The sequence below is a fragment of the Triturus cristatus genome, chromosome 12 (assembly GCF_964204655.1).
Source record: "Triturus cristatus chromosome 12, aTriCri1.1, whole genome shotgun sequence".
Classification (NCBI taxonomy): domain Eukaryota; kingdom Metazoa; phylum Chordata; class Amphibia; order Caudata; family Salamandridae; genus Triturus; species Triturus cristatus.
The window spans coordinates 298,889,356-298,916,388 of record NC_140595.1 but is presented as its reverse complement, the minus strand read 5'-3'; the positions used below and the strand labels follow the sequence as shown (position 1 = coordinate 298,916,388).

The following is a 27,033-nucleotide window of genomic DNA, read 5'->3' as shown; positions in this document are numbered from 1 at the left end:
CTTCGCAGCAGCCACACTTCTCTACAGCACAGCTTAGAAACATTGGCAAAGTCAATAGCTCTACCTAAACACTTATGAGGCCCCCCAATGCATAGCCAATAGGTCTCGCCTTTGAGACATTATAAGTGTTTAGTTATCCAGCACAATAGCCTTCATTAAACATCAAGTGTTGCGTGGCTAATCACTTATAAGGTCCCAAAAGCGAGACCTATTGGCTATGCCAATGCTTGTTAAAACTGCCATTGATGAGCTCTGGCAGGACCTGGTCCACTTAAAGCTCTGCTCTTATGTCACCCTTCAGAAACCACTGGTAATAACACCCATCCCTAGAGATTACCCCCATTCACCCTGAGGAACTCCAAATTACCTCATCTTGAAAACGTTTCCCTCCTCCTCTAGAAGACACCATCAAATGGTGCATATTTTTTTTAATTATTTTTTTGCTTACCCGTACTATCTTTGAGAAAACATTACCAATGACCCTGCCATTTCCAAAACCGCTGAGCCTCTCGAAGGAACCCAATTGCTCCCCAATAGGGAATTCCTGTTGAACCCCTTTTAAAATATATCCTTAATCACTGATACATGCTCTAGAAAAAGTCCACCTCTGCATCTTTGTTTCCCCGCTTTGGGAAACGATCTTCCTTGACATCATTGTTTCTCAGAAGATCTCCCATTGACCCTACTAACTTAGGTGGGCTTGTAAACTTCTGTTTCCAGTATAATCCCTGGCAACCCACTGGAACCAAAAGCTCAGTGACTAAACACTCCAAGATGAGTAAATTGCACTTTGTGAACCAATCATCATGTTTCCTGGTGTGGATCTTCCTTCCTGTCAGCACTCCTAGACAAAATCTGCACTGATCCCAACTCGCCTTGACATGTGCTGTTAAGTGAGACTAAGCTATGGGGAGAGGAGTTGGCCTAACGACTAAGCCGGTCGACCTCGAATCTGGGAAACCGGGTTAGAGTCTCGGCAATGACGCTGAACATCCTGTGATTCTGGGCAAATCACTTAATCTCCCCGTGCCTAACAAAAATGAATGTGTCCTCATGTAAAGGCAACTGGTGCTATGTACAGCGCTCTGATACCAGATACCTTCGGGTCAAGTTTGCGCTATATAAAACTCGTTAAAATAAAAAGCTGCAAGCTTCAATTTGGCATCCAGCCATCACCAAATGAACAGGCATGGAATAACTGGAGAGATCGGTCACTCATTGCTGGTCGAAGGACTTTAATAGAGTCCACCACTGCAGGTCCCAAATATTTATACGATTTGACTGCTTCTTTAGCTCTCACAAAGACACTCTGATTTAGGATGATAATAAAAATGCCCATACCAGCAGATCTCTCAACTTTTTTCTCCAAACGTCAGCTCAGGGCAGAAGCTATACTCCATCTCAGATTGGGCAACCCAGTGCAGTAACCAGATAAATAGACTTTATCATATGAAATGGCTTAAAGGGAACCGCAGAGCACTACAAAGCTACCAGCATACCAAAATACATACAACTGTGTGTAGGAAAGTGCTACTTTTTGCATGGTTACCCTCTAACATTTTGCCATATAACTGATGTCAACTTGAATGAGTGTACCTTGGGTCCCTGCCAATCGGGTTCCCAGGGCCTCAGTTCTTCCCAAAATCGTACATTTGTCTACACAATTGGCACACCTCTAGGCCACCTGTAAGTCCCATGTAAAAGGTACCCCTGGTACCACAGGGCCTTGTGACCAGAGAGGACCTCTGAGAGCTGCAGCATGTATTATGCCACCCTCCGAGATCGCTCACCTAAGCACCCACACCCTGCCACTACAGGCTGCGTGTATAGGTGCAGACTAAACTGAAGAGTTCGACATGGTACCCACCCCTGGGTGCCATGCCTTCAAAAACTGCCTGTGGCATGGGTAAGTCACCCCTCTGGCAGGCCTTACAACCCTAAAGGCAGGGCGCACCATACCACCGGTGAGGGCATAGCTGCATGATCAGACATTTACATCCCAAAACAGATTAACAGACATTGTAAGTGCAGTGAAGCCATTTTGAGTATTGTAGCTGGGAGTTTGTCATTACGAACTCAGCAGCTCCAGAATGGCTCCACTGAAAACTGGGAAGTTTGGGACCAAACTTCTTAGCCCATTAAACCCACACTGATGCTAGTGTGGGATTGTGAGAAAGTGGCTCTGTATATACTGTTCCCAAATAGGTACAGAGTCCACAGTCCCCAGAGGTTTGGCAGAGGCTAAAGTTAGACATAACCTTACTCTCTAAAGTGGTAGCTTGGTCGAGCAGTAAGGCAGTATCAGAGGACGGTGTAAAGCATTTGTTGCACACACTCAGTCAGCAAATGGTCTCACACATTCAATAACTGAACTCTAGGCCAAAGGTTTATATAAAAAAAAAAGTTTGTTTTATTTTAGAACCAACAATAGGTATCAAATATAATTTCTCAGAATGTCATGCTTTAGGTAAATACTTTTGCAATATGCAATTGGCTTTTGTAGAAAATTACAGGTTGTTGCAATAGGCAACACAATTTCAAACACTAATGCATTGAGCTCAATGGAAGTTTTAAGTTATTTGCAATAGATTACTTTCAGGATTACTTTTGTAATTCCAGGACTGGATCTTAGATTCAGTCCTGGGTCAGTTCTTAGAAACAAGTTCTAAAAGTCGACTTAGTTGCTGTCATGATGTTTAGGCAATATTTTGCTATTTTAAAAGTTGACTGAAGAAATTTCATAGAAAACAGTCAATGATTCGCTATGGAAGAAAATTCAAGTTGCAGGTATAGTATGTTCTCGTTACTTTTGTAATCCAGTACTGGGTGCCTAGACTCAGTACTGGGACATCTATCTAAAACAGGTAAGTAATTAGGTTTTCATAGTTTGTACGATTTTTAAAGAATATTTTAAGTTTGCAAAAAATCGACACTTAGAAGAAATTTCACAGAAAAACAGTCAATGATTTCTTATGGAAGAAAATTTGGGTTACTGGTAAGTAAGTTTGTGAATATTTTTCAGGGGTAGTGCTGGGTACCAATATCCAGCACTGGGATCTCACCTAATAGCAGGTGAGTATTTTCGTTTTCGTTACTCGGCTGATTTTTGGTGAATATTTAACGTTTTGAAAACTCCACACTTGGAAGAAATTTCAGAAGAAACCAGTCAATGGAGAAAATTGAGTTATCGGCTTTCAGGTAAGTATTCGACTGCCAAAGTTAAGGTTCTGGGCACAGACTCTGGGGTCTCCCAGGGTCAGGTAGGTACAGTTGTTACACCCTCAGCGGCACAGGGGCAGCCGGGTGCAGAGTGAGTTAGGCCCAATGTTATCCTATGGGAGGCAGGGGGGCCTTAGTTGGTGGCTGCTGACTAGCAGGCCATGCGGCTGTGGGAGCTGGGCTCCTGGTCATTTGCTCAGGGCAAACGGGGAAGTAGATGGGTTCAAAGGTTACACTGCCAGGGCCACTCGGGCGACTGGGTGCAGGGTGCTTATGAGCCTTTGCGCGCTCAATTGATTTCAATGGGAAAGCTCCGGTTTGGAAAAAAGACTGCAAGCTCTGGGACGAAGATTCTTCAGGTGCCACCACGACTTCGAGAGGTAAGTTGGGTAGTTGGAGAATAGGTAGGTACCCAGGAGTTGGGCACAGGGGGCCGCAGGGCGCTGGGTGCAGGGGTGCCATTTGGTGTCGGGAAATCTTACCCTCTGTTGATCACGGTTGGGGGGGGTACCTGGTTCTGAGGCTGCAGGCGTCGTCAGGAGCGTCGAGGGAAGTCCTTGGGTGCCGGACTCGGGGTCACAGTTGCCGGGGGGTCGTCCTCGTGGTCCTTGTTCACACAGGCCAGGCTTGGCGGGTGCAGAGTGTGCAGGGTTTGCGGTCCTGGGCTGATGCCAGGGATTAGATCCTGAGTTTGAACAGAGCCTCTGCTCATGGGAGTCCCAAGTGCTTAGAGTCAAAAGGTAGCCAGGTCCTCCAGGGTTTGTGAGGTTGCTAGCCACAAGAGGTGCTGGGTTGTAGCAGGTTCGAGGGTCGACAGGCCGGTAGGGCTGGGGCCAAAGCAGTTGGTGTCTTCCTCTTCTTAGCAGCTGCACGGCAGGTCTTCTTGTTCTTCTTTGTATTTTTGAATCTGGAATCTGGGGAAGGAAGGTTCAGGGTGCCCCATAAATACTAGATTTAGGGACGTTACAGGTAGGTAAAGGGCAGGGACCCAAGGGTCCCTCTCCTGGGGTGGGTAAACCCCCTATTCTGCCACTCTCCTGTGGGAGGGGGGCAGTAGCGTAGTCCTGATTGGGTAGGGCCTTCCATCTTCAAAATGGCGAGCGCCTGGAGATGTGCTTCACCTCGCCTCCCCCACCTGAGGGGTGGTGTTGGCAGGCTGGCACATCCCCTGTCCTTATTTGGGGTTTCCGGCCAGGCTTCCCGCCAGAGTGGGGGTTGCAAGTGGCCTGGGGAAGCTCACCGAGGCGGCAGGCCTTTGAAGCTTTCCCCTGCCCATCCTGGGGGAGGAGACCTAGCACCTTGCCCAGGATGTGCATTGTTGCAGGCCCAGGAGAGCAGGGGCTCTCCTACCCAGGGGTCCAGAAACATGTTTGCTGTGTGGCAGCCTAGGCAGCCACTCAGACCAGACGTGGATTGTAGGTTAGGTTTCAGGGGGCATCTCTAAGATGCCCTCTGTGGTGCTTGGTACATTAAATCCCACACTGGTGTTAAATGGTAGCGGCAGTTTCAGTCGATAACCTTTCAAGTATTGCCCGGCGGTAATCGCCTCTTATACCATTCGATGATTAACCAACAAAAGAGGCAGGCGCCGGAGACTGGAAGGCAGGAAACAAAGTGTTATTCCGTCGGAGCAGAACACATCAGATCGGACAGCAAGGTATCGTCTCGAGGTGCTCTAACCACATCTCTGAGGCCTGGCCTCTTATACACAGGTGTATTGCTTTATTACCGATTTATTGTACATGGCACATTCTTGAGATTGCTTTGATACATGAAAGAACATCCTCGGAATCCCCGGCTCGGATCCGCTCCCACACATAACTACAGTGGAAGTCCCCACCCCACCCACAGTAGGAGATGGCTATCACACAGCTGGACATTCCGCCAATTCCCGGGGGTGTGTGCGACTGGTCGGGTCTCGGGGGGTGGGGGCCTTGATCTACTGTAATCCCTTTGATGTGAGGTGTTTCCCTTACAGTAGGGGCAATAAACTGCATCCGCAGGGCTAGGTGATGGCCTGGGATCGGTTCGGACAATCGGGCGCAGAGGATGGGGGTTATCAAAAGGATGTATGACCATGTATGGGATGAAAGGAGGTGTTGGTCAGGCGCGGGATGTGGTTCCATGGCAGGGTCGCGCAGAAGGAGAGGGTTTATGGCCCATGTATGAGAGAGTGGGGGTGGCCGGCGCGCGGGGGATGTTTGCAGCGCCGGAGGGACGCGCTGGCGATCGGCAATGAGACCATGGTACCTAAAATGGCCGTCGCGCGTTTTCTGCGTGTGGCGCTTGGGGAGAGGCAAGATGGCGCAGATAATGTTCAGATACGAACTAAATTTCCACACTGGCATCAGTGCGGTTTAATGTGCTGAGAAGTTTGATGCCAAACTTCTCAGTCTTCAGTGTTGCCATTATGGTGCTGTGGAGTTCGTGTTTGACGAGCTCTCAGCACCATGTACTCTTAAATGGCAGCACTGCAATTACAGGGCCCAGGAATGGACCTGGGTACTGTAGGGGCAAAGGGCTCATGCGCCTGTGCCCACACCACTGGCATAGGGCACCCAGCTAGAGGTATGCCAGGGCAGTGTAGGTGGTGGGCATGGCACACAGGGATGTGTGCCATGTTGACTCTTTGTTTTGTCTTGTACCCAGACACTCAGCCTGCAAGGGCAGTGTTCGGGTACAGGGCCTCTAAGGGTGGCACAATGAGTGCTGCAGCCCTTACAGGCCTTCCCTGGTCACAAGGCTCTGGGTACCTAGGGTACCATTTACCAGGGGCTGACATGTGGCCAGGGTTTGCCAATTTGGGTTTGAGGTTTTTGTTTAGGGAAGCAACATAGGCCCTGGGCACCTGATTGGCAGGAGTCCAGGGCACACTCAGTCAAAGTACATTTAGCAATTCAGCAAAAAGTGCGGGCATACCATGCAAGAAAGATGGCACTTTCTCACAGGGATTTAATGTAAAATGCACTCGGAGGGCATCTCAGAGATGCCCCCTGAAAAACAACCAGCTCTGGTGTGGTTCCTGACTGGCTGCCAGCCATCTGCCACCACCAGACAGGTTTCTGTACCCCAGAGTCTGGGTCTGCTGTCTGGGTCCTAAAACAAAGCCCATCCTGGGCAGAGGTATCATTCCTCCTTCCTCAGGATGGGCAGGGCCCACAAAGGGGAAGCTTCAAAGGCTTGCCGCCTTTGTTTGCTGCCCCCAGCTTTTTGCTGCTATCAGCTACTGGTCCCCACCGGTTTGGAACCCCACTTTGGGGGGGGAATCAGCGGTAAGGGCTGTGTGCTCACTTTTTCCAATCCCACTCCTCAGGTGGGAAAGGCAAAGTGAAGCACACATCTCGATCCCCATTTATCTTGAAGATGAGGACACTCCCCCCCCCCCCCCCAATTAGGAAGAGGCCTATGCCCCCTCCCCCTGGAGGGTGCCTTAATAGGGGATGTAGACACCCCAAGGAAGGGACCCTTTGATCTTGACGTGCACATACCTGTATCCCCTCTAAATCAAGTATTTAGGGGCACCCTGTTGGAAACTGGCTCTGTATATACTACACCTAAATGAGGTATAGAGTCCAGGTGACCCCAGAGGTTAGTTAGAGAGCACCTTACTCTCCATTTGTGGTAGAGTGGTCGAGCAGTAAGGCAGTATCCGAGGACAATGTTAAGCATGTGATGTACACCCTCAGTCAGCACATGAATTCACACACCCAAGAACTGAACTGTAGGCCAATTGTTTTTGTATAAAAAAAATATACTGTTTTATTTTTCAAACCAAGCAAGCCTGGCACAGGTAAGCATTAAATACTTTGCAGTATTAAGTTGCTGAATGTAGAACAGTTTGGAAATGCAATAGGAATTGTACTTTGTTTGATTTACAGGGGATACAGTAGGTTGCGATACTTTGAAATTAATAGGCTTTTTCAGTAAATTACGGGTAAGTTACTCTTTACGTTACTTTTCTAACTCCGTGCTGGATACCTAGATTCTACCCTGGGACATTTCCTGCAAACAGGTAAGTAAATGCGTTTTGGTTATTCGTGCGATTCATTTTTTTTTTTTTTTTTTTTTTAAAGAATATTTTTAGATTTCAAAACTCCACACTTAAACTTTTTGGGAGAAAAATTGTCAATGGTTTCCTATGGAGGAAAAACAGCTTATCGGTTCAAAGGTAAGTTATCGACCGTGGTAGTTGAGGTTCTGGGGTTAGACTCTGGGGTCCACCAGGGTCAGTGATGCACTCTTGTTAACACCCTCAGCGGCACTACGGCAGCCGGGTGCAGAGTGTTGAGGCCCAATGTTATCCTATGGAGGTTAGGGGGTCTCCTGTTGGTGGCTGCAAGCAAGCTGGCCACACGGCTGTGGGAGCAAAGCTCCTAGGGTTTAGCTCAGGGCAATTGGGGGTACAGGTCAGCAAAAAAGGTGCACCGTCAACAGCACTGGGGCGGCCGGGTGCAACGTGCTGTTTTGGCGCCGGGCGCCCTGTTTGCTATGGAGAGACTCCAGTCGAAAGAAACACTGCAGGCTCGGGGACGAAGATCTTCTGGGTGCGACCACCACTTTGAGGGGTAAGTTGTGATGTCTTGGGTTGACTAGGCACTGTTGGTTGGGGCACACCAGGCTGTGGGGTGTCTGGTGCAGGGGTACCTTTTGGCGTTGGAAAGTCTTACCCGCTTTTGGTCGCGGTAGAGGGGATCCTCTGGATGAGGCTGAAGGCCTTGGCTGGGGTCTTGAGGCTGGTCTGGGATCTCCGGATCTTGGGTCACAATCGCTGAGGAGACCTTCTTGTCGTGTTTTTCAACTCGAGCTCTGGCTGGGTTCGGCGGGTGCAGAGTGGGCTGGATTCGCGTAGTCTGGACGGAGCCAGAGGTTACAGTTGAACAAATTTGTTGTTCACGAGAGAAGTAGTTTTTGGAAGTGAAGGCAGGCAGGTCCGCTGGGCTTTTTGAGGTTGCTGGCTGCAGGACACACTGGGATTTCGCAGGAGCATGTTCAAGGGGAGATGGGCCAGTAGGGCTGGGGAAAAGTCAGGTGGCGTTGACCTCTTGTTAGCTCTGCACGGTTCTTTGGTCCTTCTTATTATCTTTCTTGTCGTTTCTGGATGTGAGGAAGAATGGTTCAGGGGTGCCCCTAAATACTAGATTAAGGGGCGTTACAGGTAGGTAAAAGGCAGGGACCAATGGGTCCCTTCCTTTGGGTGGGTACACCCCCTATTATGACACCCTCCAGTGGAGGGGGCATGTGACTGTCCCTGGTTGGCTGAGCTCTTCCCCCCCCCCCCCCCCCCCCTCCCCCCCCCATCTTCAAGATGGCGTGGACTGAGAGTTATGCTTCACCTCGCCTCCCCCATCTGAGGGGTGGAGTTTGCAGAGGCGGGCACACCTCTCTTCCTCACTTGCTTTTCCCGCCGGTTATCCTGCCCAAAGTGGGGGTCAGAACCGGTGGGGATCAGTTGCTGAAAGCAGTAATTGGTCTGGAGAGGCTCACAAAGGCGGCAAGCCTTTGAAGTTTCCCCTTCGTGAACCCTGCACATCCTGGGGGAGGAGGCTTGGCACCGCGTGCCAGGATGTGCATTTTTCAGGCCCCAGAGAGCAGCAGGCTCTTGACCCAGGGGTCCAGAAACATGTCTGGTGGTAGCAGCTGAAAGCAGCCACTCAGCCTGGACACTAGAGGTGGGTTAGTTTTCAGGGGGCATCTCTCTGAGTTGCCCTCTGTGTGCATTTTTCATTAAATCCCACACTGGCATCAGTGTGGGTTTAAGTGCTGAGGAGTTTGATACCAAACTTCTCAGTTTTCAGTGTAGACCTTATGGTGCTGTGTAGTTTGTAATGACAACCTCCCAGCACCATATACTCTTAATGGCAGCACTGCACTTACAATGTCTAAGAATGGACTTAGACACTGTAGGGGTACAGGGTTCATGCACCCTCACCACTGGTATAGTGCACCCAGCTAGAGGGGTGACTGACCTATGCCAGGGCAGTGGGTTCTAGGCAGAGCACACAGAGGTGTGCCATGTTGACTCTTAACTTTGTTTTGCACCAAAACACGCAGCCTGCAAAGGCAGTGTGAGTGTAGTGGTACAGAACCTCTAAGAGTGGTACAATAAGAGCTGCAGCCCTTAGAAGCCTTGCCTGGTCACAGTACCCTGGGTACCTGTGGTACCATTTACCAGGGACTACCCTGTGGCCAGAGATGCCAATTGGGTTAGTTTTGGGGAAAGAACACAGGTCTTCGGAACCTGATTGGCTGGGACCCAGGGCACCCCAAGTTAAAGTGCATCAGTAGTCTGGCAAAAAGTGTGTGAGGGGGGTGTTACTGCGACAGAAACCCACTTTCCTACACACCCCTGAACCTTGCCTCTTCAGACTCGACAAGAAGGACCGAAGAGCTCCTCTGCACAGAAGAGGACGGTAACTGCTTTGCCCCCAGCCCTACTGGCCTATCGCCTGCTTCGGAACCCCTGCAAGCTGAAACCGGCACTTTCTGCAGCCAGCAGCCTCCAAGAACCTTGGGGATCTGCCCTGCCTTCCAGAAAGACTTTGATCTCCTGTGGTCACCAGATTCGTCCAACAGCAACCCAAGCCAGGACTCCAGATCCAGCTGGAACCGCAAGTCCCCACCACTCTGTAGGCGAATATCATGGTTCGCGTGACCCAACACCCAAACGAGGTCCCCCGGCTCCCCACAGCGATCCTGACCTGGGATCCAGCATTGGACGACCTCTCCTTGATGCCTGGAGCCTCAACCAGAAGGCCTCACCCCCCCCCCCCCCCCCTGAACTGCGTACCTGGAACCGGTGGGAAGAACCCGATATGAAAAGACTAACCCTGGGCATAGTGCACGTAGCGGGGCTACATGGAGGTCCATGGAGTTGCAAACGGACTCTGTGGAGCTTTGCTACGCCGTCTGCCTCTACCCCCTATTAAGTAGGCTTACAGGAATTAAAAATAAACTTAAAACCACTTACCTCTTTACTGCGGCATCCCCGTGCTGCCCTTCTCCTTGCCATACCTATAATGCTTAAGAACTATGCATGCGCCCGCGCATTTCTAGCAAGGAATGTGCGCGCGGGAAAGATGTACCCAGAGCAACAGATTTCAGCCCCCGGTTCTAAACCCCACTTTTGGCGGGGGAACCGGAGGGAAAACTTAGTGAGGAAAGGTGTGCCTCGCCTTCGCCAACTCCACCCTTCAGATGCTGGAGGTGAAGTGAAGCACATTTTTCAGTGCCCACCATCTTGAAGATGGTGGGACTTATTCAATCGCGGCAAAGGCTTTTCCCCCTTCCCACACGAGGGTGGCATAATAGATGATGTTTCCGGTCCAGGGAGGACCTAGCTTGGCAGTTCAGGCTGGACTGTTCCACAAGGAACAGGGTCAAGACTGATTTGCATATGGCTGGGTCCAAACTGGGGTGGTGTTGTGAGCAAAAGAATGATGGATTAAACCCAGATCCTTGTGACTGGGGGTGAATGTTTGCATTGTCCAGCATTCCGTTCATCAATTGTTTCTTTTGCGTAATAGATGGTGTAAGCACCCCAGGTAAGGAATCCATTGGTCCTTACCTGTCACTCCCTTGTAACACCCTTAAATCTAGTATTTAAGTGGAACACCCAGGCCCTGTAATCAGATTCCTGGTAACCTAAGAAGAGCTGGACTCTACAGCGTCTCACCAGCAGAGACGACTGCAGACACCAACTGACTTGGCCCCAGCTCTCCTGGCCTGTCTGCAGCCCTCTATGAACCTGTGCCAAAAGAAAACCTGTCCTGCAGCTCAGCAACCTCCAAGGCCATGGGAGGACTGCCTGCCTTCGACAAAGATCAAGATCTCCTGTGGACATCGGATCTTTGCAGAAGAAACCAATTTTTAAAGAACAAAGACCTCTAATCTAAGGAACTGCGAAACCAGCGCCGGACTCGCCTCTGCACCAGAAGCCCACGGCCCGAGTCCAAGTGGCCCACCAGTCCTGTGAAGATTCCCTACTGCTTCTGAGCAAGTGTCCACTGTGGGCTGACCCCTGCCAGACTCCACTGAAGCGCCTGCAGCCTCAACTCCAAGCTCTCCCCTGCCCCTCTTGACCTCGAACTGCCCAGTAAGACTTTACCGACGCCTAAGAAAACCCATGCACTTAAATCCCCTGTGCCTACATACCTTAGCATCACTGCTTATCTGTGCAGCTGTGGGTTTTGCTCATCCAGCATCCTGGCCTGAGCCTGCAGCTTTTCTTCAAAACCAATCTCACCCATTGGTTTGCGTTCGGCACCCGATGCTGTTGGCACTCTGCACCTGGCCACCACTATGCTGTTGAGGGTGTAAGTTTGGTGCTGCCTTGTTTGGTCCCCCCTCCAGCGCTTACCTTAGCGCCCAGGGTCTGGGTTACCAAACCGTATCAACCCTTTCTCCATTGTATACCATTGGCACCAGATTTAGAATTTGAACCCTGTGAGAAGATGGCCTGGTATATGCTGCCCACTAGTTACAGTGGGCACCTTGCACCAGTCCAAAGGACCCTTATGATGTATGAGGTCACCTTTAGAAAGCTATCCTAATGGTAGCTGTGGAGAGCAGCCTTCAGGCTTAGTCTTGAAGGACTGTAAAGCAGCTTGTTTTACCAGAATATCATCTTTAGTATTAATGAAATAAAAGAACCACACAGTTATAAAAAACATTTATTTATATAACACTTCCTAGTATCCTTTACACTAGGATACAACACAAAGCACACAATACGTTAGCAAAAGAAACAGTTGTAAGTAGCACAACACACAGTGGGCTCCAGGGGGAGACCAAACCATATACTAAAATAGTGGTATAAGAACCACGAATGGAGTCGAGGCAGTGTCTAGAACATGTAGAATTGCTGGGACCCCAAGGAACCACCCAAGGTGAGTAAACGGGGACCCCACGGAGGACGGGTGCAGTGTGGTAACACGACCATGGGCTCCGTACAATTCTATGGGGTAGTCACTGTTACAATTTTAAAGTTGGAGGGCCCTTCTCTGTGGACTTCGAGGAAACCCTTTGGAATTTAAGAGATTGAAGAGCCACCCCACCTGTGGATACCTGAGTACCCGAGTTACCTATCCCAGAGGAGCCAGGTACATAGGTCTGGAGTGGTGTCGGAAACCGCCGTTGTTTTCAATGGCGGGCTTCAAAGAAGAGCTGCTGCCGGGAAGGAAGAAAGTGTCCGTTGGAATCTGAGGGTTGATTCGTGATGAAAGGAACCTGAAAGCAGAGGGGACAGAGTCTGGGTCACTTCAGGGTGATCATGGGTTCGTTAGACGAATGCCCACCATTGTTGGGTGCTTCAGATGCGAAGAAGGTATGCTTGACTCTGCAGCCACGAAGTCCAGGAAACGTCTGATGACCAGGAACCAGATGCGAGCTGTCCCACGAAGGGTGTTGAGTGCTGAGGGGTCAGTGTCCGGCTGGAGCACCAACAAGCCTTGGCTACAGCAACCCATGCAGGAAGGTCAAGCGGGTTACGGTTTGGACTATCAAGGTCCATGGTACTCGCCAAGCAATAGGGAGCCAGTGCACGTCTGGAGCAACCAGGGAAGCCCAACAGAATTCAAGAGGACCCTCGAGGACCTACCGGCTGAATGACCAGGAGTCGCTAGGGTGCCTCGAGAAAGATCACCAAGTACCAACCCACGGAGCACTCGGTGCGAGGAAGACAGAGTTCTTTGGTGGAAATACTGCTCGGGGTCAGAACTACAGAGTCCAGTGCACAAGCTCGGAAATTGCCAACAAGCATATGCACTTGCAAAAGTATACGGTGCACAGGGGTTCGGGTTATGCGGTCCCCACGAGGGATACTGGCCTCAAACTTGGTGAGAAGGCAGCTCAACCTCGAGGCACTTTGGAACCCACCTCCTGTGTTGCTGAAACCTTTGGAGTCCGCAGGAGCTCAGGATCAGCAGACCGGTCAGTTGCGTTACGGTACCTGCGAATGCAGGGGAGTGACTCTTTCACCCCAAGGGATATTCTTCAGATGTCCTTAATGCTTACACCGGTCCTGCATGGAGCCTGTATGGTGCAAGGGCAGACGATGCTTTTGGACGGAGAGGATGACTAAATCGGGTCCAGTCGAAGTCCAGATGGTCGAAGGTCAGTGGTTTTTTGTTTCAGAATCTTATTCACCTCAAATCGAAGGTCCTACAGCCAGGTAAGCCCTAATGTAACCAAGGGAGAGGGTTGGACAGATTCAGGGGACCCTCCTAGAGGAAGGTCAGGACAGAAGGGAGGTTACTCACATGTCCTTTGTCCAGTTTCGTGCCAGAACAGGAGCCAACGGCTCCCAGAACTGGTTTTGAGCTGGACTAAGCACAGGACACCAAGTGTCTCCCAGATGCAGACTTTCAGGCACTGTGGAAGTGCACCCACCCAGCCTCAATACACTAAATCCTGTCTGGGAGGTGGTCACACCTCTCCGTGACGGGATGCCTATTGTGCTGCCTTCCTTGCTAAAGCTTGGCTCTGCAGCAGGAGTGCAAAAATGTGTCTGGTCGGCAGCATCAATTTTGTGCCATCTGGGTCGAGAAGGCTGGCACCAGAAAGACCAGAGACCCGACAAAGCTCGCTTCAGGAGGGTGGAATCATACCTCCCACACCGGTTTCCGGTGTGGAGGTATGATTCAAAGATGTTTAATACCAAACATGTTTTGTTTCAGCCGTTTTCGAGATGGCGTTTACCGGGAGGTTATAATTCACCTCTACCTATATGTCTGCCCGAGTCCCAGACAACTCGGGAGAATGGTCTCCGAAGGCTGCAGAGGGGCTCTGCTCATGCAGGGGCACCCTTTCACATAAAACCTGCACCCTGCCTTCAGGATTGTTAAGGCTTGCAATAGGGGTGGCTTATAAGTTTTAAGTGTAGTGACCTATAGGTTCACTATATCTATATCTAAAGTAAGTGGTGCAAGCACCAGCTTACAAAGGCTGCAATGGCAGACCTGTAGTTCCATTTTGCATGGCCTCTCATGGGTGGCATAATACATGCTTCAGCCCATGGGAGGCCTCTGGGGTACCTATACCATGGTACATGTGTACCATATACTAGGGACTTATAAGGCTACCCCAGTATCCAATCCGGAGTGTACCAAAGTACATGGCATAACATTTTAAGGAGAAAGCAGATAGCATGGGGTCCTGATTAGCAGGATCCGAGTCAGACTAGTCAAAACAGTGTTGCATCAAGCAAAAAGTGGGGGTAACCATAAGAAGCAGATCCTACAAACCCTGCAACCCTCTCTTAGCAGAGGTGCAGATTTTCTACTTACCCAAACCTTGCCTGGTGCTGAATATTCATACTGAAAACCAAGACTGTAAGTTATATACTTACCTGCAAAACCACATTCTTTTCCTTCAATATGTTAACATTGCTGAGCTTTTAAAGTGATAAGTATTTCTTATGGAGAATATTGTTATCTTTTTACCTATTTCTTGGTCTTAAAATCTTGATAGTAGCTTCTTTTTATAAAATTGGTCTGGATCTGTTGTTTGAGTTGTCATTTATTAATCACTGTGTGCATAACAGATGTCTTGCACTCCTCTGTGTTAGGCCTTATGCTGCTCGACCACACTGTGGAGCAGATTACTCTATAACCTGCTGGTGCAGGGCTCACCACTTCGCCACGGGTTCTTTATCAAATAAGGAGGAATCGACAGTGGAGCGAAGTACAAACCATAGGTAATTTATTAAGCATTCAGAATGGGTCTCCATCCAACGAGCACCATGGATTTACTCAAGGAAAGGAGCACACTTGAACAATGGCTACATGGGTTTTTATAGGGAAGATCACAAACCAGGAACGCCCAGAGGTAAATAGAACTTTGGAAAGAACACACAAATGAGCTAAGGCAATAATCTGACAGGCTCGTTGTCTTGTTCAATTTCTAAGTTTTATGGCTGAACAACAAAATGTGCTATTCTGAGTAGACTTTACTTGAGGATTAACTATTGCCTGAAAAACTTCGAGCAAGCTGACTCTGCGTGTTTACGCAGCCTACAATGTCTCAACTTTAGCTTCGTGACCTAATGTTTATGCAGGTAGTGTCAGGGACAGAGTCAGGCTGAAAACCGGTCAAAGGGGAGTATGGATGAGGCATAGCTGAATCAGAAAATCAGAGATTCAGATTTTAAGGTTTCACATCACTACCACAAATAGAGCACTTTGGGTTTACATTGAGCCCTGAACAATTCTGGGGGAATCTCTGGAATCTTTACGTGATGTAACTAGTTATTGATATAAGACAAAGAGCCAGCTTCCTATACACTTTAACCAACACCCTGCTGTGCACTGCGTCACTTAACACCATAACCTCCCCTAAATGGTCAACATGCGTGACATGGAAATACTTTCCACATAGGATCAAACCAAGACAACAGCCTTACTACAAAACACCCTACAGGGTGTAACATGCTCATGTAGGCAAATGCTCCAATGCTCTACATAGGGGTAATAACAGCTGTATACATTCTGCAATACAATACAATCTCACCTCTGGCATTGGATCCAACGGAAACCAACCTCTCACCGTCCGAAACATGATCCTACTATATTGTTGTGCAGTTTTTGTAGAGCACTAATCACCCAATTACTTGGTCCTTCAGAGCTTTTCTTTGCCATTGTAAGTGTCTGTGATTGTGGTTTTGCCCACTGAGCATCCTCCATGGGCAGACTATGCCCAGTGCAGTAAGAAAGGTGGTGTTTGTTGGGTTCCCCATTTTTTTCCTTCTTTTTTTTTTGAAGGGTTGGATGGTGTATCCCTGCTAGCCAAGCCCATGTGAGGGTGAGCTGTGTCTAGTAGGTCTGAGGTCTCTCTGCGGTCATTTGGGTTTCCTAAAAATGCTTTGGTGGGGTGGTTCAGTACATTGACTGTCAGATTTTGGGCTTCTTGAATCCTCAAATTCTTGTGGATATTACTTGATTGCAACTGTGAGTTTATTCAATGAATGTACTTCATATCGGCGTTGTGGAGAAAGAAAATGGTCAATAGTTGGCTTTGCTGGTAATGACATACAGGTTGTTTATTGCTACCAACTCTGTGCGAGTGACAAATTATTCTCTTTCCTGGTTTGTTGTCAGAAACGTTCTTGGGAGAAACTCAACTGCAGGGCCTGGTGGACCTTGGTGTTCTATGGTACGAATCTAATCGTTTACCAGCAGGCAAAGGCAGGCCTTCTGCTCACTCTTATTAATCAATTCATTTATGTGTTTAGTGTAGAATTGCGGAGAGAGTTGATGGGAGGGATAGCTTTTGGTTGCCAATTGCACATTTACCTTTGTACATTTAGGAGGATAGGGGCGCCGGGGTTCGGGGGATAGGACAATGTCTGCTTATTAAGAGATTTTAAGAGGCATTCATAATCCAGGACAGATGGGCGTAGGCTGCTGCTGCTCCAGTGAGTAATCAGTAGTTTATCCCCATCCGGGGTTGGGACATGGAAGAGTGCTCATGATCCATAACTCTGATGTTTAACTCTAGTATTTCTGAGGGAGAAAACGAATGCAAGTGGCAAGAGCCAGTCATGCCAAGCTTAAGTGCTAGGCTACGTACACCTTGGCACGCAGGCATACATGTACACATCTCTGGCCTCGGGTCTGAGTTTCTCCCCAAGTGACCAATATTATTCATCTGTGGGTCAGCTGTGTCTGCTTACAGACTGTGATTCACCTGGAGAGAATATTGTGACCAGGGAGAAGGAGGAAGCATTTTTCATGTTCTTAATGAAAGCATGACGAACGGCTATGGCGCGGTTGATTGAATTTTAATTGAGGCGTTACATAGACTTGATGATTGGGTGCCCAAGTCGGGTAAGTAACTGTTGAGGATGGACTAGAACAGGCTTTGGCAGACAAGGTATGAGGTGAAGACTTGATTGGGAAGGGTGACATGACCTAGGATGAGTAGATGATGCGATAAACATGAAGTTAATGGCACTGTTATCCTATGCCGATTTGTTAGTCAACAACAGTGTTATTTTAAAGGTGTCGCTATAAGTCCAGAATGTATTGGTATGTTGAGTCCGTGTTAATCAAGGGAACCCTGCTATCAGGTGGTGGCATAGGGAGTCGGTGGCATTGGAGGCTTTTAGTGTAGTATCTGGAGGCAGCAGATTTTAATCAAAGATCTTTGAAGCCGGGGATCTGTAGTACCTGAACTTTGTAAAGTCGGTTGGTGGAAATGGGAGTATGTAAAGTAATATCTTGGTCAGAGGGGTAATCCTAAAATATTGTATACTTAACTGTTTCAATTGTTTGACTTTAAGAGCCAATCCCATAGTCTAGGCAAATCGAATCTCGTGGTGAAAATGACCTTGGACCAATAAAAAAAAAAAAAGCCCCCCCCCCCTCCCCAAGATCCAGAAAACTAGCTGAAACATCCTCTTCAACAAGGAGTCCTAGCTCCCTCCATTGTTGCCCTGTGAGGTTGTCAGCAGAAGCCTTGTTTGTGGACAATGTTTTTTCTCTGTCCAATAAACCGTTTGTAAATGTTTATTTCATAAACTTACTCTTTATTATAATTTTGCTATTATAGATGAAATCTGAGAACTTATAATGTGTTAATTATTTGTTTTTCATAATGTCACTTGCATGAAAAATGTGCTGTTTCCTGTGAGGTGTAGTTTGCCTCATTGTCATTATTGTTTATAATTTAGGAATGATTGATTTTAAAAGTCTGTCACATAGTCTGCAGTATCACTTGAGGAACAGTCTGGCCAAGAAAATGCACCTCCCTTTGATACTTTATTGGTTTATACAGTCAAAGATTTGCTGTAATGTTAGTTTGAACAGTTTATTTCAAGGGTATTTGGCTTTGCTTGGCCTAGGCCTGGACACTGCTATCCAAAACCTTGGCCTCTGTCTTCCATGGACCCTGACATCATGGCTGCCAATTGGCTCTAGGTTAGGCGGCCTTGGTTTTATGACGACACCACTCTTGCACGTTGGGCTATTTAAGACCATACTTGGTGCGAAATACAAATCTGCTGGTCTAATAATGTAAGGTGCAGTTTGTTAGTGACAAGACTTCTCAAGTTGCTCCTGTATGATCTGAAGCCACTTAGTAAGTTATGTTGCCTCTATGTTTCTGCATTTTTAATTTTGGTTGATACTCAACAGAGGTTTTTGCTTGATTTAATGTTCATGTTTGCTGTACGGTAATGGCAGGGCCACTGAAATTATGTGATTGTGCGGCTGCGATGATTTTTGCATAATTATAAATTTGCCACATAATCAGTCTGCTGCAGATTTTAACAAAACATTATTTCCAGCACTAGCAGTTCAAAAGTTACTGAAAATGAAGGGACGTGTTTCCGTGCAGTGGATGGCCCTTTGCAAATATTGACTGGCCACGTTTCTGTAGCTTATTACTGTGATTGGGTGTTAAACTGGTAATATTGAGTTGAAACTAATGCCCAGGCAGCCTTAAAAAGTTTAAAAAGAAGCATTGGCATAGCCAATAGTTCTTGCCTTTTGGGACCTTATAAGTGTTTAGCCATGCAACAGTTGCTTAACTAAATACTTATAAGGTCCCAAAAGCGAGACCTATTGGCTATGCCAAGGCTTATTTCTGTTTATTACTGCTCTGTAGTAATGGCGGCACCCGTGCTTTAGCTTAAACATCTTAAGCTAAAGTTGGGTGCCGAGATTGCTTCAAAAGTAAAGAATTGTCTATTTCTTTACTTTTGAAGCAATCTCAGCACCCGGCTTTAGCCTAAGATGTTTAAGCTAAAGCACGGGTGCTGTCATTACTACATAGAAGTAATGAACTGAAAAATAAAAGCAAGTGCCCGCTTCGAGAAATGACTGCTGTGGCGGGGGAAAAATGCTACCGCCGGCCACAGCTTGCAGTGCATGTGCGCGAGTGGTGCGCGCGCGCAGCAGAAATCACGCCATATGGCGCCTCTGCTCAAGTGCACGCCCGCGCACATGCACTGCAAGCTGTGGCCGGCGGTAGCATTTTTTGAAGCCCTTACTTTAAGTCTCGCCAGACCAGCGCAAGCGGTGGGTCAGGCGAGACCTAATAATGAAGTAATATCCCACAATGTGCAGCATAATTTACTCAATTCTGCTGCACAATTTGGCCCTCCCCTGCCACATAATTGCAGTGGCCCTGGGTAATGGTCCACCCTCTTCTGGTACATTGGTTACTTGCTCTCCAGATGCTTTTGGCTAGTCCAGAGGACTTTGAATTTAATTCCAGCATTAACTTGAAAGCCAATAGAATGCTTTTAAGGTGTATCATGTGTCATACTTTTTGTGACTTTAAGCCAAAGTCTGGCTCCTGGATTTGATCTAAAACTTAGCTGCTTTCCAGAGAGGCTCTTTTAAATGATGTTGCTCTGTCCAAGAATAAAGTTGCTAGTGATCTGGTGAGCAGCTGCCGATAGAAGCCTGGTGCACTTGAGCCCATTCTGTAGTGTTTTTAAAAAAATCTGAAGCAGGACTATCTTTCACAGCCAAGATGATTGGAAATTTGTACCATGTGGTTTCTTCATGATGTGGAGGTTGTTTATGATTCGATTACCCCACGTTAATTATTCAGGACTTCTGTACAGCCTTTCCGTTACCTAGGCCACTCCAGAGCAATGGCGCGCAAAGAGGAAAAAGAAATGACAACGGAAAGTTCATTTACATGAGCTAGTGCATGGCTGTGGTGCTGCTGATTGTGGGCCAACACAGTTCCATAACTTCAGCCTCTGGACGCCGATCCCTTGTTGGAACTGAAACAGTCTTGCAAACTGGATGAACATTTATCCTTCCTTGGTACAGTATGTACTTGTTGTGGCATTCCTTGCAATTGATCAGACTGCGCTAGGGCACTGAGAGTTGAGCACCTCTGTGCCCCTACTGCAGTGTTGCTTTACGCATTTTTTTTTAATGTATGCCGGCATTGCACTTTTAACATATCTTGCTAGTCTTCTGTGCCCAGTGAGTAGATACACTACATGAGCATGTCTGTTACAAAAGAGAACGCAAATTATGTATAGAAGGCTTAAGTAATGGTCATAGAAACCAGATCTTGCACATCGGAATCAAGCCTAAAGTGTGTGGGTACAGTAATGCTAAACACTTTGCCTCCATTAAAGATCCATCTCTAACTTGGGTCTGCATTTCAGTACTGTATTGCTACAGGTCCTTGTTAAAGAGTTGAAAGTAGAGCAGATTGAGTAGTTGCGGGTCTCTGTGTCTTTAACCTACACATTTGGTGGTATCCTTGGATCCTTGCTTTTGAGAGCATTTGCTACAAAGGTTGCTCACAATACTAGTGTTGATCCTGTAGGCTCATAGCATTTTCATGGTATGAAGATAAGGTTTCTTAACAAATAGAGACTTTTGGAATGCACCAACAATGATCTTGTAGAAGTTATTAAGACCTGACTGGCCTATCCTCTCTGTTTTAGGCCATAAATGTGCCCTTTGTTATATTTATGGGGTTGTAGACACAGTCTTAATGGCAATAGTTTGCTTCATGTTCATAATTAGATGAGCAGAATAATCGCACATAGATGGCGGATATGTCGAATTGAGGTTATTTACTCCTTCCCCTCCACCCCCTTATAATTTAAACTGCTGATAGATCCTGTTTTTAAGTGTTTGAGAGGTCTGATTGTCATTGATTAAGTATTGCATCATTGTATAACTCGATTCCCATGAAAAGATCCATTCACAAGTCTTCATGCAAGAACATTGTAATGATCTTGGCCGTTTATAATGGATTTTGAGTAATTACTTACTTAACAGAAAGATTTAAAAAAAGCTACTTCAAGAGCAAATATTCCAAGTCTTACATTAGTAATAAGAATTGTATTCACATTATTCTAAGGATTCTAATTTTTAGTCCGCAAGCTTAGGTCCGGAATTGTGCTTTTCCTGGGAACTCACAATTTTGCCAAATCTCAAACAATGTGGGGATGTTTTGCTTTTGTTGCTCAGCCTGTAGTTTAACACTTAGTGAGGTATGTTTCCTGGAAGCTAATGAACTCCACTCCAAACTGAAGAGGCATCCATGAGATAAAAAATATATTGTGTGACTATTCAGAGTACTTTTGAGATGTTGGCTGGTTCCTCATGCATTGCCGTGCAAGCATTACATAGGAGACTGAATGATTTACTGAACAACAATTGAATGAGTGAGAAATGGTCCCCTGGGTCAAGACCAAACCCGCTCTGTATATAGTAGAAAGTTGGTAGCAATAGGTCTTGCAGCTGGCTGTGATGACGAGCTAGGCCTAAGCAAGCTTTTGCAAAGCCTGCAAGTCTTGCTTTAATGTGGCAATGCGTATAAACACAGTGAGTCACAAACGCTACTTACATGCACAAATGTTGTTTATCATAATAACGCCTGCCCTAATGTCTTCGCCCATGCTGGGGAGGTGGGGGTGAGTAAAAAGGATTCCCATCTCTTTAGATTTCTTACACGCAGTGATGCACCAAATGGCCAATATCATGAGGTGAGAGGATAAAACTTGGTGGAGACGGCGCTCAATCTGTATATTTTAGGGAATTGGTAACTGTATTGCGGACAGCTGCATAGTCAAACCAGACCTAAAGAGGTGCTCCCAAAAAGGAATTGAGGCTACCCTATGGCTTTCAATCTCACTTGAAGTGAATCACGCCAGGAGCGTTTTTCTGATCTGGAGGTTGCCAGTAACTTCCTGAGGTCACACAACTTGTACAAAATGAAGGACCAGGGAGTTTGGGATGGGATTAGTCTCTTGTTTCCTTTCCAGTGAGGGTTATTATTTGATATTTCTCTGTGGTGTTTCTCATGCCCGATCACTGAAGTGGGGGTTGTAGCCAGCTAACTTCCTACATTGATTCTTAAGGGACAGTATGTTTTTTGCTTGGTGTCCTGGGGCATCTCGCCTTTCTGATCTTGTGCCTGCTTTTTAAGGCTCCTGAATGGCTTTAATGGATGCAGCTTACAATTCTAGAGTGCCATCCCAGTAAAATCCAGATGTTAAAATCAATCCGGTGTATGCTTTTGAGCTTCTACTCTAGGGTTGTTTTTTGATGGTGTGATAAAATAAAAACCATTGAATACTAAACTGTCAGTGAATCGTATCTCCCTAAATGAATCTGAGCTTGCAAGTTATTCCTTTTTAACATGTTAATCCCACCCCCCATATTTGACTAGTTGACCTGAACTCCGCTAACCTCCTTGGTGATTTAAACAAAGTCCTTCAAACAAATCTGTGGGTGCCGCTCTGTTTGAACTGGCCCATTATCACCATAGGCTTCTGCCTTTAGAACTAACTCTCCTCTGTTAATAGCCCCCCCCCCCCACACATTTCACAAACTGCCTAACGAGCCCTATCGCTTCAGAGCCTACTCCCTTACCGTGAGGCACCCTCAGAGATGCACCCCCTAACCGTAGTGCGTTGCTGCTTAAGACTCGGTCACTTTACCTCTTGGTTACCATTCTATCCACTTAATGACCCCCCCTTAATTATTTTCTTTAACCGAGATTCCCCGAATGCTCCGCATTGTTTTCTTTCTCTGGAATGTCACACTTCCTGTCCAGCCGGTCTGTGCGGTTTGACAGCTACTGCCAAGCCTTTTGCTCTATCCTCGTGGTCCACCCTCTGGGCAGGTGCCAAGGCACCATGCTGTAGGATTCGCTCCTGCAAGGTCTGGCAGGATTTTTGTTGCGTTGTTTTTTGGTTTTCTCTTCCGATGTTTATTAAGGAACACGTAGACAAACATCTTTTTTTCATTGTAAGATAGGTAAATAGACTCGACATAATCCTGGACAATAGCATTGTCTAGAACAGGCTTCTCTGACGAGTAAAGCTCGTGAGCTACTGGTAGCTCTCCAGCAATCTGTAAGAAGCGCTCCTTTGTGCATCCCAGCCGACTAAATTAGAACCTTTTGTTTGCTTGAATGAAGGTATGTATGCCAACATTGTGTATTCCAGACAAAAATATGTGTATCTTCAGATCTCATAAGCTGATGTTTGCAGAACTATGGCTGAATTTCGCCATTGTATTAATTTACTTCCAAGAAGAAAGTTACCATAAGCTCAGGCTTTTTCATTGAGACTTTGTAAGGGCGAATGAGACCTTTTCCAAAAACTTCCAAGTGTGCAAACTTGGAAGTGTGATTATCCTGTGCCCATATGCTCCACTTTTTAAGTTCAAAGAAAAATCAGAGATTAACTTAAAAAAATGCTTACCCAAGACTGTGGCACTCTCCCTACGAATTTTTGAAAGAAACTAAACTGAACTTAATTCAAAAGGGGAAAAAAAGTGCAGAGGTCTATGGGGCTTGATTTTCTTTGCTATATTTGGTCTTACTATTTGACCGAACATCCAGTGGACTCATTTTTAATCATTCAATACAATAGAAAAAATAACCTTGCAACTTGAACTCAATAAATAGTCTGCATTTTCAAGGTCGGTTTTTTTCATGGGTATACACATTTGAAAAGTGGAATGGGGAATAAAGGGCAGAAACTCTTTGCCATCTCGCCCCTTAATTACCTGTTTTCTTTTCCAAAATATTACTTTAAGTAAATTGAAGCGTGCAAAAACTTTAGGACCAAATGTGATTTGCATAAATCTGTGCTTGTTTACACTTTGTGTGGCACTCGAAGAGTCCATTTCTGCCCTTATTGGCGACTGGCATTATGTGATTTTGCGCTGCAGCATTTTTCACATAATTATCGATTTGCCACATAATCAAACATCGGCTTCACAATCTGCAGGTTTCAATGTAAAAAGTGTGTGCAGTTCAAATGGATCAAAATACTCAAAATGAGACGTGTTGCAGCGCAGTTAAATGCTCTTCCCAAAGAATTACTTGTCACCTTTCTGTTGCTTACTGCTGTTGCTTACTGCTGTATTTGGGTGTGAAACTAGTACTGATGAGATCAAACCTTTTCCCAAATAGTGTTTACGTGTAAAAAGGACAAAAATCTAAATACTATCATAAAATGTCTACATCATTTGTCATTTCTTGCTGCATAATTTAGTCAACCTTGCTGCATACGTTTGTTTTCCCCCCCCCCCCCCATAATGCCCTGATAGAAGTGCTTTACTCAGTTACGTGTTTTATGCTATTTATCACTGCGCAGAATATCCTCTTCACCCGTGCTCCCAAACCACTCGCCACCACTGCTCTAGAGAGGTGAATGAAGACCAGACACTCTACCCTCAGAAGTTTATTCTCTATCATTATTAGCGACTGTATCCTGGCTCTCGCACTTTCTCTGCCTCAGCCTCTCACCAGCTTTCATTGTGCACCTCCTACTCTGGCATTCACTCTCTGCTTCTCTCATGGTCCGGCTGGTAAACAATGGCCCTCTCCCACACCCTTTGCATAGTCCTTTGGAGTTGATTCATCTGGTGCTTATTCATGTACCCCCACAGATCATTTTTCTCAGTTTACTTATGTTGGGTTCCCCCATATCTCCTCGCCTGTGGTACCTTCGAATTCTTTAAATGCCAGTGGTGTGTGTTTGTTTTTGGGTTTTTTCACTTTTCAGACGCTGTTCTTTCTTACAGTACCCCATAATCCTTGCTCAGACAACCCAACTCTCCTTACCTGTACAGCACGCTATTTTTTTGGCTATGTTCACAACATTCATGCATATAATTATTGATCCCTACCCGCCCTCTCGCCATTTACTTCCTTCTGGTGCTTGTGAACTCAATCCATGCGTTACTCAGTTTTCCTGAGCACCTCTTAACATAATGTCTCATTCATTACAGGGCACCAAAGTGAACTCTACCACAGCAGCTGGGCCACGGACGGAAGATGGCGGAAAGGCAGGCGCCAAAGAGACAACGTGAGACCATGCGATTGTCCCTTCCTGAATGCCTGGATTGTGTATCCTAGCATTTCTTGCTCCCAGTATAATCCCAAGTGTCCTGCAGTCTTGATCACTTTCTTTTCCATAATTGCTTCTCTGCACCAACCCCTGAAATTGTTTAATAATGCGTGATGTGGTCAATCTTGGGGAATCTTGCATTGGTTTCCTTTCTTGGGTAGGGGGTGTGTGAATCCGCTTTTTATTTCTCTCTGAGGTGATAATGTTTTTTCTCTCTGAGGTGATGGGAGATGTTCTATCTAATATTGCCCTAGATGGGTCAGGGAATAGACTGCCTTTTTTCTGCTTATGGTGAGTCTTACCTTATGAGAAGTGTGGTCTTGCTGCCGGGTTTCAATCACTTTTTAAGGCAGGAATTGTCGTCTCGATCAGTCACTGCTACGTTGAAGATGGCTCTGCTTCACAAACAAGGTGGCACGTTTTAGGGCGAGTGAGTTTGACCTTACTCAAGGCTTGAAAGAAACCTCGGTCTGCTTTTATTAATGTCTGTTACCTCACTTTATCCTCCTCCTGACACAAGGTGACAAATTGGCCTTGTATTGTCATACCGTGGAGGGGTAGATATTTCCAGCTTTATTTGTCCCTTTCTGGTGCAAAGCAGGTGATTATTTACTTGGATTTGCCTCTCTGCTACATCAAAGGAGGTGGGGATGTTAAGTCTTTGTGCCGCTGTCTTGTGACACCCCACCCATGCTGTTCTTGTTTGCCTCACCATAACATTTTCTTATGACAGGTTCGGACCAAACTAATGTACCATCTAAGAAGCGAAAGGAAGAGAAAGCAGAGGAACAAGAGAATATAAATCCATTGCGGTCTGCGGGCTCTCTAAACTCGCCAAAACCTGGACCCTCTTCCATTCTGCGGGCAGCCGAATGTAGTGTGAAACCAGATACTCCAGCAATCTTATCTATAAAATCTCGAATTCAGAAATTGAGCGGTAAGTAACTGTACCTTTTTTTTGGTGAAGGAAACTAACAGAGTTGACGCAAATGGTTTGCCTTTGGCTAAAATTGATGGTTCTGTTCTGCCATACATTTCCACCTGTCGTCTGTCCTGATTTCAGTAAGTGGTCTGTCATTGTCCTTTCTTGTTCCCTTCCTAGAGACACCGGTGTTCAGTAGCACATTCTTTTTCTTCCCGATACTTTCTCCACACTAGGTTCCTCGTTCGCACCCCTATACCTTCAGTAGGGGTTGGTCCCATCTCATTTCCTTTAGTTTCCAGGACCTAGTCTCAATGTTGGCTAGGATGTGCCTTCATCCATTTTTCAATAAATTAGTACAAAAATGGACAGACTGTGTTCCAGCTGATTTTGTGATATGAACATTGCACCTTTAAGTCACATGTATCACATTTTTGCCTGAACATTGTTGCACTGAATTTGTTTGCATTCCCACTGCATTTGTGACAAACAAAAAAGCATTTTATATTTTGGGTTATTAAAGCATTGTTTTCAATTGATAATATTGATTGGTATAATGATCCCATAGTGACCACTATTTTTTTTTTCCTTTAAAATTACGCTCGTCATGGGAGGGTGGCTCAAAGTCCAGCAGCTTATGCAAGCTTTAACTCCATGAAACCGCCTCCCTCTTCAGAGTTTAAAGTGCCAGACTTGCCCCAAACCACTTGTATTGGCACCCCTGAACCATAGCTAATTGTCACCAGAGCAACGCATAGGCTCCAGTGGATACAAAGGGGTGACCTTAAATGTTGTCCATCTCCCTGCATCTGTCACTGGACCACTTGGAGAGTAAAGCTGTGGCCTGCCTATATTCTGAGATCCGTGTGTGGCAACTGCCAAGTTGCTCCTTGGTGTGGACCTGTTCCTCCAGCCACTCCTCCCTCCGCCTACTCTAGTGCTCCTCCAATGCAATAATTTTTTTTCTTCTTTAACATTTGTTTTGGCTGTGAGGGGGTGGGGAGGAGTCTGGCAGCTGCAGTTTTGCTCTTGTGCTGCTCTTTTGTTA

At 46.5% G+C, this 27,033-nt stretch overlaps 1 protein-coding gene across 3 annotated transcripts in view; it reads left to right on the top strand.

Moving 5' to 3' along the window:
* Positions 1 to 27,033, top strand: part of LOC146775920 (anillin-like) — a 284,167-nt gene that overhangs the window by 8,348 nt on the left and 248,786 nt on the right. For all 3 annotated transcript variants that reach the window (XM_085639582.1, XM_085639581.1, XM_085639580.1), the window contains exons 2-3: positions 24,945 to 25,021; positions 25,797 to 26,000. In XM_085639582.1, the coding sequence (XP_085495708.1) occupies positions 24,991 to 25,021; positions 25,797 to 26,000 (235 nt within the window). In that variant the 5' untranslated portion in view covers positions 24,945 to 24,990. The remainder of the gene's footprint in view (positions 1 to 24,944; positions 25,022 to 25,796; positions 26,001 to 27,033) is intronic.